We start from the raw sequence: 19670 nt of genomic DNA, 5'->3' as shown, positions 1-19670 counted from the left end.
CAGGATACTAATGAACAAAATGCCTCTAACTCAGGTTAGATCATAGAAAAAAATAGCCCCTTGACAACAAAAATCAACAAGAGAGACACACAACATGAACAGAAATGCAACAGTGATTTGGAGAAGGGAAAGATTACAGAATAAGATTGTTTAGTCGCATTAGAAGATAATCTGAACATATCTCCAGTGAAATGTATCAATGGGGGTGGCACAGTGGCACAGTGGTTAGCACTGCTGCCTCATAGTGCCAGGGACAGGGATTCAATTCCCAGCTTGGGTCACTGTCCGTGTGGAGTCTGCACATTCCCCCGTGTGTTTCTTCCAGGTGCTCCAGTTCCCTTCCACAGTCTGAAAGATGTGCAGGGATGGTGCATTGATCATGCTAAATTCTCTCTTATTGTACCCGAACAGGCACCAAAATGTGGTGACTAGGGGATTTTCACAATAACTTCACTGTAGTGTTAATGCAAGTCTACTTGTAACACTAATAAATTAACTTAACAGCTGGTACAGTTGTACTGGTAAATGGGAAACAATTGATGAATAAATAAGTAGTAACACGGACTAACCTGGGGGGATTGGTTTACGTTGCTCTCCTCCAGAAATTGCTGCAAGGTAACTATTTCACTTCCAGGTGACGTGGCTTTATTTCTTCGCTGAGAATGAGTTTGAGCGTCATTAGATCTAGACTCTTTGATTTGAAGGGAATGCTTGTCTTTTTCCAGATTTTGTGCATGATGACTATGTGGAAGACTGCTGCCCAACAATACCTGATTGTCATAAACTGGACCATATTCTCCACTGCTGTGACTTTGGGACCTACTGTGGCCACCATTAACAGCACCTGCTTAGAAGTAAAATATATCAGCACATAAAACCTAGCCTATCACATCAGCCATGAAGTAAAGCCAAGCAAAGGGAAACACCTGATATTTCTGTGCAACCAGAATAAATTCCATCAAATCGTTGGCAGATTAGACCATTTTACTTATCATATCTGCACAAAGATATAAATATTTTAAATAAGGCCAAAAGATGATAGTGATGGGTATAATTTAACCAACAATTGAAGCCTTATTATCACAATGTAACTGCGAAAATGCAGTACAATGCTATCAGAAAATAAGTATTGGTGTTATTGTCAATCTTTTGGTAAGGGAAATTATACTTCAAAACATTGTTGCAACTTAATAATGGATACAACAGTAAGCAGAATTTTAAAACCTGTCCTAGTCAATACTATTATTTGCATGTTGAATCTGCAAACTAACATAAAACAGGCATCAAATCAAGCAGAAGAGTCATGTACTATTTTCTGTCTATTCTAGATTTTAAATCCCAGTGTATGTGAAAATATTCTGTAAAAGGAGGTTATCCCAGGAACACATCGCATTTCAGCACACAGCCTGAATGAAAAAAAAACAATTCTAGTACTGAAATGGAAATGATTTGAAAAAAAAACAAATCAGCCAAGGCATACCTTTCACATCGTGAGCTGAAGCATTATTATTGTTATTGCTACTGGATGTCCTGCTACTATCAAGGCTGGCTGGTCTGGAAGCTAAATGGAAATTGGGAAACAGCATGAGACAAAAATGGCAGAGGTCACTTTACCTTTGACCAGAGAAAGAGCTGAGGCAGCGATGCATGCAGTGTGCCAAAGGCTGAGCATGCCCAAGGTCAGAAAAGAGTTGTGTCTTACAGCTCAGAAAGCCAAGAATTTTTTGAGGCAGTCCAATTGGACTCTTTGGAACACAGCACTACAGGAAAACAGATAAACAGAAACATAAGGGAATGGGCTGGACATTAACAAAACAGAGTCCTCTCAGGGCAATAGTAATAGAGCAAAGTTAAGCTATTCCATGTCCAATACATATGCGGAATAGAACATGCAGGAAAATGAGTGTGATAGAATGACTTACAACAAATGTGACAAAGTATTCTGCACATTGTAGAGCTGTCAAGAGCAGAAGGAGCTGGAGTGTATCCACAATAATTATTCTGTAACCCTTCTTGCCCAAATAGAAACAAGTACATATGTTAGTATTTTTAAGAAAAAAAGATTTATTATTGAAGATTTAGTGTTAAAGGGCTCTTTTTTCAATCAGGTTTTCATAGCTTTTAGTTTGTTAGATTTATTGGTTCTTAAAGTATATATATTGAATTAACAAAAGTTTATATGTACACACAATGAGTAGTGCATTTGCTGGTAATTCAACTATACTTTCTCCTCTATCTCTTCTCATTCTTCCCAATTTGTGTCTAGATCCAAATGAATATCCAAATCCTGACTGCCCATGAAACTACCGAGCGAATGTCTCCAATGCTGTCCCTTCACTATCTGCCAAAAGGCTATCTTTCAATGAAAATTTGAAAGTAAATACAAACTCACTCTTAACTACTGAAGAAGCATTTCCTAGCAGAAAAGGATCAGTTAAATGTATTGTGTATAATATGATCACAAAATTTCTACTTAACTACTTCTACAATACTCTTGCTCCTTTTTTCAATATTGTCTATTTAGTTCTGAAATTATTAATGACATAATTAGTGTTTATTATTTACAGTGAAACAATAGGAAGAATTATGTTTTGAATTGCAGAATGAATGCTTGAAGATAAACAGAATTTGAAGAACTCTGCTTCTGATATAGATTTCTTGTACAGGTGATGGGAACTCTAAAGTTGGTAACTGGAAAGATCTGTTTTTATATCTCAGCAAGTTTACACCAGAGAGACCATTACTCATCAAGCTTCTTATGCAATATTAAAAGCACCAAATAAACATGCTGGCCTGAATTTTCATGCAGTTGGAGAGCTCACAGTCATGAGAGATAGGCACTGGAGGCCCAAATCCAGCACTCGCCATTTTTGCAGGAGCAGAACAGGGTAGAATAATTGTTGGACATCCATGGTTCATACAGGCAGCTGCATATGCTAATGTGCAACTGCCTTCAGTCTAATCTGATTAGATTTTGACAAAGAGTATAGAAAATATGACTTGTGCACATTACACTTGGTAGGTGAAGGTCTAAACATATGTTAGTTCTTTGGAGAGGTGCAGGTTCCCTTTTACAGAGGGAGAGTACAATTCAGGATATGGTCCCAGGACACCTTTGGGCAAGGTCAAGTGTCCTTTGGGATTAAAAATAGGCATGAACATACAAATTAAGTAGGTCAACTCATTAGAGCCATCAAGCTAACTGGAATTGTCAAAGGGAGCTGTTAAGCTGCCAAGGCATTTAGATCTCCCATCCTTTAAATATTTGGAAAAAAAACTGTCTGCAGTGTTGAAAATAAAAATCGGTACTTGTTATTTTGCCTGTTTGTTGATACAAGCTGAAGGGCTTCCATTATAGGATTAGTGCTGCATGACTGATTTTACAAACTACCACTATCGCAGTGCGATGCTTGTCAATTCACAGTTTGATTGATAGTTCCAATTGCTTATAAAATCTTTGAAGTGGAGCTATTTAGCTAATTCAACAATAGACATGTAATCTCATCATGGGTAACATTTGCTCATAGCGGATACTGGGTAATTTGGAGAATGCAAAGGCAAAGGGTGGTGGTAGGGGCATGGGTTGACTCTAATTTGGCATTGGAGCTAAAGAGGGCTAACAGGAGGTATAGGTTGTCATGGAGGGTTTGAAGGGCTATGGAGGGTGTGTGAAGATGCAGGGTTTGGCATTGAAGGGTAAGAGTTGAGGGGAATAGGTTGGCATGAAAGTTGTAAAGGGCCATGACATGGCATGAGGTGCATCAGGAGTATTGAAAGATGCAAAATTATGAGGAATGAATGCTGGAGGACCGTTTTCTTGTTTCATCATTTTAATAGCTGGGACAAAGTGCCGGAGCACAGATTCGGGTCTGTAGCCCAACTTGCTTTTGCAACAGTTTGTATGGTTGCCTGCAAGCTCTTCAGAGGGGTGGCGGGCATAACTCCAATAAAACCTTGCCTCTGGAATGAAACTTGAACTTCTGGGGCACTTTGTCGTCAGTTGAGACCATGGAGCTGAGTATCCTCTAAGCTCTACACAGCTGATGCAGAACTGAAAATTTAGGGCACTGTTATGGTACCTAAATAAGGAATCAAGTTGGATTTTTAAGATTTCACACAATCAACAAGATTGGGATTTGTTATTTGAAATGCAACCCTGCGAGCCAAGCTAAACATCTTGAATGTGCAAATGCAAAAGAAAATTAAGCTTCTATAATAAATGGTAAAGGGAAATGAAAGCTGATGAGAAGTCATTTTTGATCTGTAACTGGTGCAGAAGCTTGAATGTGTGTGCAGATCATACAAATTTCACAAAAATTGAGGAATTCAATCCAGTTAAAAGAAATTTCAAGCTTTTCAAAAGAAATTTATCAGATGAATTTTAGCTAGCCTAAAACCTTAAATAAAACAAAATATATCTTTGGTTCCTGATGGTGGGGGAGTCCAGAACCAGGGGTCACAAACTGGGGATTCAAGGTCGACCATTTAGGACACCACTCTTCACCCAAAGAGTGGTGCGCCTGTGGAATTCATTACCACAGGAAGTTGTTGATGCCAAACACTGAACATATTCAAGAGGCAGCTAGATACAGCACTTGGGTTGAATGGGATGAAAAGGTTATAGGAAGAAAGCAGGATGAGGCTACTGAGTTGGACGATCAGCCATGATCGTAATGAATGGCACAGCTGGCTCAAATGGCCACCTCCTGCTCCTATCTTCTATATTTCTACGTATTTGCGGGGAACTAGTAAGGTTGGTAGAGAAGAGTAGCAAAAACTCAAATTTTAGATACATCAAGAACAATTAGGGATGAGATATGGAAGCATAATTCTACATTCAAGATGGCAAATGGGCCTGTTCATTCACTTCATAGAATCATAGAGTCCCTACAGTGTAGAAGGAGGCCATACGGCTCATCAAGTCTGCATCAACCACAAGCCCATCCAGACCCCATCCCCATACATTTACTTCAGCTAGTCTCCCTGACACTAAAAGGAATTTAGCATGCACAATCCACCTAATCCACACATCTTTGGACTGTGGGAGGAAACTGGAGCACCCAGAGAAAACCCACACAGACACTGGGAGAATGTGCAAACTCCACACAGACAGTGACCCAAGCCAGGAATCGAACCCAGTCCCTGGCGCTGTGAGGCAGCACTGCTAACTACGGTGCCACCCTCGAGATTAGAAACAATTTAGCATGGTTGTGAAATTTAACAGGGTTTGGATCTTAATCTTGAAGAGTTGAAGTGGACAGAGTGAGACATAGGTGGAATCTTGCGCAGGCAATGGGGGTCTCAGATGCTGATTGGACAGAAAGTGAGGGTCCCATGTCATGACCTTTCAGGAAAGGTCTGCCACAGCATGTGCCAATTAGACACATGGATCCCAGGGTCAGAAGTTCCATCTTTCCAACAGCTACCAGCTATTCAGAGGCCAGTAACTATTGAATGGCAGTGCAACAAGGGCAGCAGTGGCTACCCCCCGCATGACACCCATCTGAGCCTTGGAATCATTATTGGATCCCAGGCCAGAGGTGAGCAATGGCAGGATGGGGGTTAAGGCGGAGGGAGGTCATAGAATCCCTACAGCGCAGAGAGAAGCCATTTGGCCTATCAAGTCTGCACTGACCACAATCCCACCCAAGTCCTGTTCCCATAATCCCACATATTTATTAGTCCCCCTGATACAAAGTGGTAATTTAACATGGCCAATCAATCTAATCCAGACATCTTTGGCTTGTGGGAGGAAACCAGAGCACCTGGAGGAAACCCATACCAATATGGGAGAATGTGCAAACTCCACACAGACAGTGGCCCAATCTGAGAATCAAACCCAGGTCCTTGGCATTGTGAGGCAACAGTGCTAACCACTGTGCCGCCTCATAGCAAGTGCTGAAGGATGGCTCTTCCCTTTCTGATGCTGGGTCCCTTGATCAGGCACTGAATATCTTTGAAGAACAACCCACCGGGAGCACACAAGCAGAATTTTCCTGTTGTGCATTCCACATGGCCAACAACACAACAACCCCCCCCCCCACCCAGCCTCTCCCAACCTTGTGTTAACACTCATGGCTCTGTCATTGTGAACATGAATCTCTAGTTCTGATGGCCCCATAATTTGCTGTTGCCTCCATTGTTTACTCGCTTCCAGCAAGATTGCTGGAGGTGGGAAGATGTCAGTCTGTCAACCCTCAACTGCAAGTTTGTTTATGGTCTTGAATCAAAAATCCTCCATGGGACCAGGAGGATTCTGCCCTACTTTCCATCAGTGTCTCGTTTGGCTAAAACATTGGAAACAATTAATTATAACAAACAAATTGTAACTTCTCTGTCCACAAGTGGTACTTGTACAAAATGGCACTCAAAATATTAGAATTTTTTTTTAAATATAGTGACATTTGAACTATAGAGTTCAAATGTCACTATATTTAATGTCACTATATGGTGAAATAAGCCATATTTAAATTACTTCTATACCCTGAGTGAACAGTTTATGCAATTAATAAGCTAAAACTGATGTAGCTTCCAGATTACAAGGTAAATGAGAAATTGAATGGTTACAAGATATTAAGATGCAGTCATTTAAATTGAGGCCGATATTTTCCAGTCGCATCAGCAGCTTCTCTCCAAATTTTTCCATCACCCCCCCCCAGAGAGTATTTTAGTTTAAAATTTAGTTATTTTTTGTGATCAATCTTCTTTGATTTCATATACCGTCACTGTTTACACTTACTACAAGAAAATAGAAGTACCCAGCACAGTTGACCATTTTGAATCTGAATTGATATTTTAAATGGCTGATATTTAGTAGAAATAGATGTCACAATAAAATAGATGAAGCAGATGTTCAGCAAAGCAATTCAGCAAGCAAGGAAGGTGAAGACATTATAAAATAAACTATGGAGCAGCAAAAAAAAACCCCCCAAAAATGTCAATACATTCATGTCAAATGCATGCCAAGCATAACACCACAAAGACAAATGTAATATAATGCAGCTAATATTTGAACACCGTGTACCTGTAAAATATTTACCTCGACTTCGTGATCCAGTGCTGGAAATGTCAAAACTAGGGCCATGAGATAGCAAATCTTCATTTGAAGCAACACCTGAGAATTATATTTTTGGTAAAAAAACATCTGAACACGTTTCCATGTACATTTTGTTATTTATTGTAAAATACACATTTTATGATATTAATGCAGATGTAAATCTGTCACTACAACATTTGCAGATCTGTATGTAATTTTCACTTGATTTAGTCCCATTGAGTGGAGGCAAAGAAAATGACAGTTAAAGCAAACTGCCAGAGTATCTGGAGAGAAAACTCGGCTGTGCAGCTGGGGAGCTACGGGCTGGTTTTCTCGCTGAAATCAACAATTTATTGAAGATTCTGCCCTAGGGCTATTCAATATTCCTCTGTGTGTCTTTCAGTTGTAAAAGAAACCTCCTTGAAAATGCCAATTTACCATTTTTTATTTCATTCATTCGTAGGACATGGGCATTGCTGGCTGGCCAGCATTTATTGCCATCCCTAATTGCCCAAAGATGTGAGCCTTATGTTGACTGGCCATGCTCAATTGCCCCTTAGTGTCAGGAGGATTAGCGAGGTAAATATGTGGAGTTATGGGGATAGGGCCTGGGTGGGATTGTAGTCAGTGTAGGCTCAATAGGCCGAATGGCCTCTTTTTGCACTGTAGGGCTTCTATGAAGTGGAATATTCACCACATATCTCTAAGAAGCAGTCACTAGCTGCTACAAATGTCCATTTGTACTTAACTTTATCCATGTGAAAATCGCAGCTCATTAGTGAGTAGAACTTGGATTTTTCCTTCAGGAGCAGGGAACAGGTCGGGACTGATTCCAGAACCTGGACCTAACTCCCGAGATAAACAGTCATACACCTCTGATTCTTCTGGCAACAGTAAATTAATGGCCAGAGGACAGGTTCATTGTTCAATTAAAAATGGCAGGTGGACTCCTGAAATTGGGGGGGTCAATCAGAGGCCTTCCAGCTTGAAAAGAGCTGCAGCGTGCAATGGAAGCCAAGAGAGAGGGCACTTCAAAATGGGGGTCGATCTCTCTTACTCTATCAACTATTCAATTAATAAGCAAAAGGGTTCATTTTAGAGGGAGCCCTTCAGGGTTTACTTGTCTCTGTATTCTGGTTACCCTCTCCTTCAGACGTTTTTAAAGGGCAAATCTCCTCCTTACTTGCATCTATTAAGTGGGATCTACGTCACTGGTCCTCCTTACCAGTATGGCTGGGTAGGATCACTCTGATTAAGATGAATGCGCTGCCTAGGTTGCTATATCCTTTACAGAGCTGCCAATCTTGCATTCTGCTAAGGTCCTAAAGGAAATTAATTGGGTACTCAGTTCTTTTATATGGAACAAAAAGAAACCTCACTTAAAATTAGCCAAACTGCTTGGGGGGGGGGGGGGGGGGGGGGGGGTTTAGTCGCTCATCTTAGACACTCCGTTAAAGGAGACCCTTCTTCCATTTGGCTCGATAGTGAAAGTGGCCAGTTTGTGAAACCTTACAGGACCTGATGTTTCTCAAGGATTTCAAGGCTGTGCCTGACAAGTGTGAAAATCTTATGATCATTAACATGCAGTGGAGGATAGGACATGAGCTGGAAGGGCGATCCAATTTAACTTCCCTTTCAGGGTAATTCGGAATTCCCACCCGAACTTATAAACCACAGACTTTTACTGCACGGCAAGTAAATATCTGGAAGGATAGGGATATCTGGAGGGATAGGGATCTTTGCAGGTTGCGTGCTTCCTTGTTATGTTTCAGGCAACAATGTCAACAATTTGATAATACATGGTATCATTTTCAGGTATCTACAACTCAAGGGACTTCATCCTTATTAAGACATTTCTGCATCTTGATGCTAATACCTCCTTGGTGAAAAAAATCCTGATAACAACGAAATATAAGCAATTAATCAGCAGGTTTTATGAGACTATGGTCTAGATCCTTTGCGAATGTACTAGAGTCGCAGGTCTTGGGAAAAAGATTTCACAGTCCATAATGAAGGGAAGACAGCTTAAAATATTATACCATCTGCACATTAGACCAAACTTAAGACATAGGATTGACCTTACCATATCCTTGCTGTGCCAAAAGTGTAAGGGGAGACTACACATATTTGGGGCGACTCTCCTAGCCCACTGTGCTGCAGGCCAGGAGACATCAGTGGAGGCCGCTTAGCAGGCTTTCTGCTGGGTGCCATGGCTTCTGTGTGTCTCCGACTCCAATTTTTCTGAAATTAGTGCGGAGCTAATTTCCATGTTAAAATTTCAATTTAAACATCATTTGTAGGCTCAGGACTGACACCACCCCACCCCCCAGGAGGTCGGAGGTAAGGGCACCACCAGCTTGGCCCCCAACACTGCCCAAGGGGCACCTCAAGACCACCATACCAAACAGGCAGGGCCTATAAGGGGGACAATCGTTGCAGGAGAGTCCCGCTGCCACTCTGTGTTGGGACCAATGGATTGTGCGAGAGGGAGGGAAAAGGGCACTCGGGGCTGGCCTTCTGGTTGAGGGCGGGGGCGGGAAGAGAGAGAGAGACACAATATGGATGCTGGCCAGAAGGTCAACAATGCAGGATTGCAATCAAGCTAGCCAGCTGTCTGGAGCTACTGCGAATGCGCAACGGCTCGCTCAGTACTATGCTGTGGGACATTTATTTTGAAAATCCTGCTAAATAATGAGCAGGAGTTCTCCAGTTTTTACATGAATTCGGCACTTTGAATTTTTTGGGAGAATCACCCCCATTGTATTTGGTTCTATGTCAAAACCCTACTATTGGCATACTTCAAAGAGCTTGAGAAAACATTTGATGTGCCCTAGAACTTGATTCCTTCTTTTTAATTCTGGGGCTCCCAAGGGGCTAGTGAATAAGGCTGTTTAACATCCTAACATTTGTAGCACGAAAGAATATCCTCTGCTATTAGCAATAAGTCTCTTTCAGTTCAGAACTGGCATAAAATTATGGTACGCATCCCAATGGAATTCCTAACCTGTATACTCCGATCCAAATTGGATGCATTACAACAAGTATGGGGCCCCTATTTAAAATACATGGTTCTGTAATGTCTGACTTGCTCCTACAAGGTTTTCCGTAGATATGCAACAGTGCCTTGAAAATGCTGCGTACGAAGGTGTGCACCATTTTGCTATGTTTTCATAGCCTTATCCTTTTTTCCCTCATTTGCCCTTGCAATTTTGTTTTGTATAAATGTCAGTATAATGAACAAGCTGTAGGTGCCCTCCTGTCTTTTTCTGTATTTGCAAATGAAGAAATGATCATGCTGTACTGTACCAGTTCTGCACACATGTTGTGTAATTTCTAAAAATGGAAAAACTCTGATAAAAAATCTTTAAAAAGGATTCAGTCAGGCCACCACTGCATTCAAATTGGGCTCCATTGCCTGCAGGAACTTGGAAGGTCAAATCAAAAATTTTAGTAGGCCTCCTTTAATTGGATTCAGTATGCACTGCACGAACCTGATTGGCCCCACCTTCGTAAAAATAACCCGGAGGCACAATGGAGCCAGAGAACTGGCACTTTGGTTGGCAGGGCTAAATTTAGTACCTGGCCACCTCTCTTGGTCCAATAGGATGGAATATTCAGCCTCAGGCATCAGACAAGTAGTTTGATAATATGAAGACAGAGGAGAGGTTTTTGGAGATGTAAAACTTGGATTGATTCTTGGCGACTCAAAAGGAAAGTAGTCTCACAAAGCTGCACAGTTGGGATAAGGAGGATAGGATAGCCTTATTAAAGGCTGCAGAAAGAGGGGATCTAGGGGCAATTAGGAAGGACAAATACGCCACAAACAGAATACTTTCATAATTTTTGTCAAGCAGTTTAGATACAGTGAAAAACTAACAGGATCTTCAAACAGGAAATACTGAGTACAAGACTGGGAGAAAACTCATTCACAAAACTTGATGGGGGAGAGAGATTTGGGATAAGACTAAGGCAAAATACTGCTGATGCTGGAATCTGAAGCTAAAACAGGAAATGCTAGAAAATCTCAGTAGGTCTAACAGCATCTGTCGAGAGAGAGTAGAGCCAACGTTGAATCTATTCTCTCTCGACAGATGCTGTCAGACCTGCTAAGACTTTTCAACATTTTGTTTTTATTGGGGATAAGACTTGTTTACAGAGTGTTTTTGAGGGAAGTGATGATAATGATTTTTGAAAGGAAAGGGGAAAAGAGGATTGTGACTGTGAAGACTATGAAAAAGCGTGCTCACCCTGCTGCTGGGACAGAGTCTATTGAAGCCAGGGGAGCAGGGGGGAGGACTGTTCCTTCACAATGCCAGCCTGGCCCCCTGATACTGCCCACTGGGCACCAGGCAGTGCCATGGGGGCAGGGCTGCAAAAGAAACTGGGCGCCCGGCGACTGGGAGGCCGATGGTGGTGGTGGTTCAGAGGGGAGTCTGTGTTAATGTGCCAATCTCCCCACTGACAGAACAGTGCATTCGCAGTGGCCTCATGCTACTGGCCTCTTGAGCAGGATCAGGCCCCCACTTACAAATGTGAATCTCTCAGAGGCACTCTGTAATACAGAGTGCCAGAGATTCATTCAGCTAAGTACGCTCAAAAAATGGGTGGGAAATTCTTTTTTTCTGTCCATTGGACTTTTTTTTGGAAGAATCCCGGCTGCAAAGTGTCTGTGATGGTTCTTCAAGCAAAGGTTTTAAATACTAGGTTGATTTGGGTTGGCTGGTTTCTTGGCTGCTGTCAGATATAGCAATTATTACAAGGTCTTGGTTTATTGGTGGGTTTCTGGTGGTGTTGGCTTCTCAACACACTCTGATTCCGAGAGAGAGAGAGATGGAGAAAGAGAGCTGGAGGAGACAGAATAGCTTTTAGCCCGTTTCCGTGGCTAAAGACTCTCTTGACTGTGTCATTTGCAATCTCTCTCTAGTGGCTGGGGCAGCCTTGCCTTGAAATTGTGTACATCAAAGGTGTTTTGTGTCAGTCTGTCTGTGGCAGCCATTTTTTCATATCCAGTACTTTGCATTTAATGCCTCTTCCTTACAGTTGCAAGTTTCAATGGGTGTCTGTATTATAGGAAATATCTCTTTCTTCAAACTTTCCTGGGGGTAATTTGTTTGCTTCTCACCTTCACCTTGGAATGTGGCCACAGGAAGGTTCAAAACTAAAAGGGCACAGTTGTCTTTTGGCAGTTTCTAAACTTATCCAATCTTCAGTCCACCATTAATCTTCACAACACTGTATACATTTTCTTTCAATTTCCTTCTTGTATTCTTTCACAATGGAATATGTCTTTGTTGAGAGTTCTAAAATATCTTAAATGTCACTGATTATTTACTACCATGCCTTTACATTTATTTTCTCAGTCCATTTTAGCCAGCTGTCTTCATACCTTTGTCACTGCCTTTATTTAAGGCAGCAGTTTTATACCCTCAAACTGAATGCAAAATTTCATCATGTTATGATTATGCTTCTGCACAGGATGCTTTACCATGATATAATTAATCCTGTCTCATTACGTATTACTAGATCTAAAATAGCTGGTTCTACAACATATTGTTCTAAGAAACTGCCTTGTGAACTTGTCCTGAAGGCTACTTAGTTTGAAGACTGATACTAGCTTTTTTGTATAGAAATACCAGAAGATAAGATATAGATTTAAGTGGATTAGTTTAGCGTTTTTGCTTAAGAAGAGAAAATCTAGCCAGATTCATGTTACACAAAGATATTTGCATGTGTGGGGTTTTGATTTCAGTTTAAACTTTTTTATTGTGCTGAGTGTTTACAGTGTGAAAAGTAAATTAAAACTGGGGTATAAGCTTAGCAACCAGGCGCACCTTTATGGTAGGAAAATGTTTTGAAATTGTGTTTAACTGAATTCATAGCTGTTGGTAACAGGAAGCTAGACCAGAGGATGAGCAGCTCTCAGGTTTGCTCAAAGGGAAAACATACAGTGGAGGAATGGTTAAGAAAACCAATGCCAGAAAGCTAAAGGACAACTAGTTAAGGAAACAAGTGAGATGAAGAGAAATTTTCAAGATGCCTGATGCTAAACAAAGACAGGAAACTGCAACCGGAAAGGCTACCATTGTTCACTAATGCCACAGACAAAACCGAGAAGGAGTTGGCTATTGAGAAGACAGAAAAATATCTGAAGTGATTCTAAGGTTTCTGAGATTTTACCACAGATTGTGCAACTATAAGTGAACTAATTGTGGAGCTATCAGTGGCTAGATCTTAGAGTTTGTAGAAAAGCATTTAAGACAAAGGAATACTGTAGGGGAGTTGGAAAACTGGGAGATGGATCCTTAATGAAAATAGCCGATGGAAAGATGGAACAAAAAGTGCATCTTTTTGAGTATGGAATTTGGAAACACGAGTATGACATTCATCTGGGGGAACCTGAGGAGAAATCCACAGAAGATCGAATGGCATCAGCCATTTGTTTTCTGACCGCAATCTGCCTGCTGGGTTTCAGGGGCTGTGTTTATTGAGAACATCATAGCACAAGATGCATATTGTAACCCATGTTTCCTTAAAAATTTGTGTACATTTGTAAAGATAATGGACAGTGAAGGAGTATTGTATTATAGTCAAACTTATCATAAATGTTGAATTTTATTTTGTTGTTAAATGCTAATTGGCATTCCTGTGATTCTGTTCCTCTATGTTTTCTTAAAAAGAAAAAGTTACAATCTTTGGGCTCTTCCTGACCAATTATATCAACTTGGATTGCAACACCATGATGACTAGAGTACTTACTTACAAGCTCCATTATTTCTTGGCTTGTACTCTGTCCTTTCTTTGTGGGTCTTAATGACTGCTCATCAATGCCTACTTTCCATTGCTATTTCTTATCTCCACTATAATCAAAACTACATCTTGATCTTCCAAGCCATGATCAATTCTCATCATTGTACTTATGTCATATTTAATTACTACCTCTGAATATTCAGTCCCTAGCCTTGATCAGCTCGAGGGGTAGCACTGAGGTAAGAAAAAAAGAGAGAATCAAGTTTGGATCCCTGGAACTGCTGAGACAACACAGCATGAATAGGAAAAGTCATTGCAGATGATTGTTGGTTACAACAAGATGATTAAGAATGAAAACAAGCTCAGGTAATTCCACCAATCTGGATGATGCAGGAGAGCAGTTGGAGAAGTATGGCATGGTAAATTGTGTTGAAAGCTGCAGATAGATTGAGAGAATGACAAAGGATTGCTTACCACAGTTGCAAAGAATGCCATTATGACTTTAACTTTTCATTTATTTATTAGTGTCACAAATAGGCATACATTAACACTACAGTGACACTACTGTGAAAATCCCCAGTTGCCAACCTCCAGAACCTGTTTGCGTACACTGAGGGAGAGTTTAGCATGGCCAATGCACCTAACCAGCACATCTTTCAGACTGTGGGAAGAAACCAGAGCACCTGGAGGAAACCCACACAGAACGGGGAGAATGTGCAGACACCGCAGAGACAGTGACCCAAGCTGGGAATCAAACATGACTGATGGATTCAAATGTGGATTTGTGGATGGGCATGATATTGGGAAATTACAACACATTCAAGAACATTGGAGAGGAAATTGTTGTCGAAACTTATCTGAATCACTAATGCCCTTTAGGAAAGGAAATCTGCTGTCATTGCCTGATCTAGCCTACGTGTGAGCCCAGATTCACAGCAATGTGATTGACTCTTTAACTGCCCTCTGAAGTGGTGTATCAAGCCCTTCAATTTAAAGGTAATTAGGCATGGGCAACAAATGTTGGCTTTGCCAGTGACACCTACATCCCATAAAAGAATTAAATTAAAAGGGGTGATTTGAAGAGGGTAATAATACCTGAGGAGAGGGAAATATTAACCGTATCAGCTAACATGGGGCTCAGTAAGGGAAGTTGAGTGGTCAAGTTTGGTAAGAATACTGTCATATTCTATGACAGAAGATGTATGTCATTGACAAGATAACGTTGGTGAGATTATCTGCAGATAGGTGGAATCTAGATGAAGACACAGCTATGATAGCAGCGACCTTTTGTGCAAATTTGCCCTAATGTACTAGGGAATGAGATGGAAGCCACAGAAGCAGTTGGGTAGACAGCAATATAAGGAAATGAATAGATAATGATCTGGAGATGGGGCGGGCTGTTAACGCGCAAATAAGTGCGGCGTGCAGGAATGGGACGGCCGTAGTTATGGGGGATTTCAATCTGCATATTGATTGGTCGACCCATGTTGGACGTGGGGGGCTCGAGGAAGAGTTCTTGGAATGCTGCCGGGATAGTTTCCTCGAACAGTGTGTGTTGGAGCCGACGAGGGAGCGAGCTATCTTGGATCTGGTACTATGTAATGAAGCGGGTAGAATTAGGGACCTTGTGGTGAAGGATCCTCTCGGGGAGAGTGATCATTGTATGGTGGAGTTTCTGGTGCAGATGGAGGAGGAGAAAGTGGGTTCCCGTACACGCGTCCTTTGTTTGAATAGAGGGGAATACGGTAGGATGAGAGAAGAATTGGCGAATGTGGACTGGGAGAGCGCGTTGGAGAGAGGGTCTGTTGAGGAGCAGTGGAGGATCTTTAAGGAGATCTTTCTTGGTGCTCAACAGAAATTTATTCCGATGGTCAAAAAGGATAGTGGGAGGAGAGGTAATAAGCCGTGGATAACGAAGGAGGTGAAGGAAAGTGTTAAACTAAAAGCGGAGGAATTTAGAGTAGCTAAGAGTAGTGGGCGAGAAGAGGATTGGGAGAGGTTTAAATGTCAACAAAGATTGACAAAGAAGTTGATAAGGAAGGGTAGGAGAAACTATGAAGCTGGGCTAGCGCTTAATATAAAAAAGGATAGCAAGAGTTTTTATAAATATATAAAAAGGAAGAGGCTGGCTAGGGTGAATGTTGGTCCTTTAGAGGATGAGAAAGGGGACCTAGTGGTAGGGGATGGGGATATGGCTAAGATATTGAATAACTTTTTTGTTTCTGTCTTCATGGAGGAGGACGTGAATAATTTGCCGGGTGTTAGCGATGGAAAGGTGGTAGGACTGGAGGGTCTTAATGACATTACTGTTACTAGAAAGGCGGTGCTCGACAGACTGGAGGGGCTGATTGTGGACAAGTCCCCAGGACCGGATGGAATGCATCCGAGGGTTCTGAAAGAAATGGCGGAGGTGATAGTGGATGCCTTGGTGGTTATTTTCCAAACGTCGCTGGATTCCGGGGAAGTGCCGGAAGATTGGAAAACGGCTAATGTTACGCCGTTGTTTAAGAAGGGTGCCAGGCAAAAGGCGGGGAATTATAGGCCGGTTAGTTTAACGTCTGTGGTAGGTAAAATGTTAGAATTTGTCATTAAGGAGGAAATTGCGAGGCATCTTGAAGGGAATTGCTTGATAGAGCAGACGCAGCACGGTTTCATTAAAGGGAAGTCGTGTCTGACAAATTTACTGGAGTTCTATGAGGATGTGTCTAGGGCGGTGGATAGAGGAGAGCCGGTGGATGTGGTCTTTCTAGATTTTCAGAAGGCGTTTGACAAAGTGCCTCACAAGAGGTTATTGCAGAAGGTCGAGGGACATGGAGTTGGGGGTAGGGTGTTAGCGTGGATAGAGGATTGACTGTCAAATAGGAGGCAGAGAGTGGGGGTCAACGGGTGCTATTCGGATTGGCGGATGGTGACTAGTGGAGTGCCCCAGGGGTCGGTGCTGGGGCCTCAGCTTTTTACCATTTATATAGATGATCTGGAGGAGGGAACCGAGTGTAGAGTGTCGAAATTTGCTGATGACACCAAGATTGGGGGAACGGCAAATTGTGCGGAGGGTGTGGAGAGGGCGAAAAACTGCAGCAGGCGACGGTGCAGAGGGACCTCGGGGTCCTTGTGCATGAGTCGCAAAAACCCAGCTTGCAGATGCAGCAGGTGGTCAGGAAGGCGAATGGGATGCTGGCCTTCATAGTGAAGGGGATTGAATATAAAAGTAGGGAGGTCTTGCTGCAGCTGTATAGGGCATCGGTGAGGCCGCAGCTGGAGTACTGTGTGCATTTTTGGGCGCCGCACCTGCGCAAAGATATTTTGGCCTTAGAGGGAGTGCAGAGGAGGTTTACTAGGCTGATACCGGAGTTGAGGGGGTTGAGCTATGAGGAGAGGCTGAATAAACTGGGCTTGTACTCGTTAGAGTTTAGAAGAATGAGGGGAGATCTCATTGAGACGTATAAGATGATGAATGGGATGGATAGGATAGAGGTGGAAAGACTCTTCCCGCTCAAAAAAGACAATAGGACTAGGGGGCACAGCCTCAAGATAAAAGGGGGGCGGTTTAGAACGGAGTTGAGGAGGAACTTCTTCACTCAAAGGGTGGTGAATCTCTGGACTTCTCTGCCCGTTGAAGTGGTGGAGGCTGCCTCGCTAAATATTTTTAAGACGCGGGTTGATGGGTTTTTGATAGGAGAGGGGATTAAGGGTTATGGGGAGAGGGCGGGAAAGTGGAACTGAGCAGCGACAGATCAGCCATGATCTTATTGAATGGCAGGGCAGGCTCGAAGGGCTGGATGGCCTACTCCTGCTCCTATTTCTTATGTTCTTATGTTCTTATGATTGCCTTATCCGTGGTTGTGTAATGAAAGGGGTTTTACTACTATCTGAAACGAGATAAAGCAGTCTGAGGGCTGGAAGCTCACTCAACGTAACTCTCCCTCCCTCTAAATCTCCTCAGTTACCAAATACAGACCGAAAGTAACCAAGTCACAGGCCAAGAACAAATTGCTTCACTTCTTAAAAGTCACACTGCTCTTAATGCTGACACAACCACATTAACAAATCTTAGTTGAGCAACGCACTCTTCCCAGAAGCACCATGTGGTCAAAATGTACTATGGATTTATACACATCAATATAAATCCAATTCAGATTGTGTACGGGGAAAAAAGTGAAGTCAATGTTTTATAGATCAAAAAAATTGATCAAATTTTCTGTGAAACAGTAATTGATTTGACCTGGCACATCAGGGACAGTAGCAGTTCAAAGAGAGGGTGAACATACAGCATATTGAACTATGCGAAAGCAGGCAAGAAAAGACCTTAGTTTTTTTCCTGGCAGCCTTATTGCAGATCTAAAGTATATTATTTTCACTTTATACAAGTAGATGCTGTAACTGCAAAAGTGTAAACACAAGTTTAAATGTTTATACAAAAACATGGAAAAAGATATGCAGCAACAAAAATTCTCCCAATGAATACTTTTGATGCAGATTGTTTATTTATGCCAGTGTTTGTATTTAGATACTATAAAGCATTTGAGAAATTACCTTGTATTTAAAAGTAACTATTTTTGGCAATTAAGCTTGAAAAATATTTTGATGATGGTCAACATTCAACTCAACATTTCTATATTGCTGCAGCCTTAATTGAATAGGAGAATTACAGGTCCGAAGTCCAACAAAATCATATTTATAAAATAATTTGTCTTTAATATGGTGGAATAAATAAGCAAATTTCATTTTGTTACTACAGTAGTATAGCAAAAGTATTGCAGTTCATTGGTCCTACTGAAGTGCCTTTTGAAAGTTAAAAACTTTTCAAACAGATGGCTGGTTTTGGTAATGCAGCTGTTCAGCAAATCTTTAACAAAATATTTATTTAATCATATTAGTTCCTAATGTCAAAGGCAAAAAATGTCTGATAGTTCACTTCAAATGCTGTGTGCAATACCTTTATATTTGAGTCTCTGTTTGGATCTGAATCCTGAAGAGTTTGCTGAGGTTAGATTGATAGCTGTTGTAGAAAATGCCATGGACCCCAATTCTGTCCTCCTCTGCCCACCAATCATCTCATTAGGTTCCTCCAGATTTTCAGAACTGCCTGACCATTGCGCTCCTGCTGAGATCATAGACTGGAGCAGATCGTTCATGGCTGGGATGGAAGTGAGAGAAGATAACTTAGCATGTTCAATGCATTGCGTCTTCCTTGAACACACAATTTCATGTTTCATAGCATTCAGATAATTTCAAGGTTGCATCTATTGCATCATCCATGTACTTACAAAAAGCTAAGTTGGAAGTAGTTTTACTAAAAAAAAAATTCAAAACTATTTCCCAAAAATTATAATTTATTTTACACAGCATCAAGAAGGAATGTCATGCTTTGTTGCTTAAAGCATATTGAGTTAAAGGCAAGGGCATTTAGGAAGGCTGTTAAAACTAAATTGAAAGGGGTGGTAGAAATGTACTGAGACAGTCAAAAAAAATTAAGTGAGTAGTTTTTTAGACTGAAATGTAAATTATGCATCAAGTTAGCTATGGTTTTATAGCACAGATGAAAACATGAAATGATCAAGACATTTAAGAAAAATAAGTTTGACAAATAATTTATAAAGCAAATCCTTTAGATCCTGTGTTAACTGTTTTTATTTCTACCACAAATTTTGTTTTTATGTTTACACTATTTTGAACACAGGAAATGGTACTCTAGAAATGTTTCTTTCCCTAATAACATGCTCTGTTATTGCTATCCATTACATTATTTTGACAGCACAAACACTTATTCTTTCCATTCTTTCCAGACTGATCTTAAATTATGACAAGCACTACTTGTGGTTTCCTCAACAGAATTCAACAATTATCTAATTTCCTACTGGCACACATGCACAGAACTATTTTTAAG

At 41.3% G+C, this 19670-nt stretch overlaps 1 protein-coding gene across 17 annotated transcripts in view; it reads right to left on the bottom strand.

Annotated features, from left to right (window-relative positions):
* Positions 1 to 19670, bottom strand: part of ccdc88ab (coiled-coil and HOOK domain protein 88ab) — a 244703-nt gene that overhangs the window by 12484 nt on the left and 212549 nt on the right. For 11 of the 17 annotated variants that reach the window (XM_080200420.1, XM_080200417.1, XM_080200408.1 and 8 more), the window contains 4 exons: positions 18720 to 18920; positions 7040 to 7114; positions 1481 to 1561; positions 570 to 847 (listed from right to left, as the gene is read on the bottom strand). In XM_080200420.1, the coding sequence (XP_080056546.1) occupies positions 570 to 847; positions 1481 to 1561; positions 7040 to 7114; positions 18720 to 18920 (635 nt within the window). Of the gene's footprint in view, positions 1 to 569; positions 848 to 1480; positions 1562 to 1609; positions 1761 to 7039; positions 7115 to 18719; positions 18921 to 19670 lie in introns of those variants that run through there. The other 6 variants (XM_080200421.1, XM_080200411.1, XM_080200409.1 and 3 more) reach the window with 5 other exon arrangements.

Source organism: Carcharhinus amblyrhynchos, chromosome 12 (genome assembly GCF_965287045.1).
Source record: "Carcharhinus amblyrhynchos chromosome 12, sCarAmb.v2.hapA, whole genome shotgun sequence".
Lineage (NCBI taxonomy): Eukaryota > Metazoa > Chordata > Chondrichthyes > Carcharhiniformes > Carcharhinidae > Carcharhinus > Carcharhinus amblyrhynchos.
This window is presented reverse-complemented; position numbering and strand designations above follow the sequence as displayed.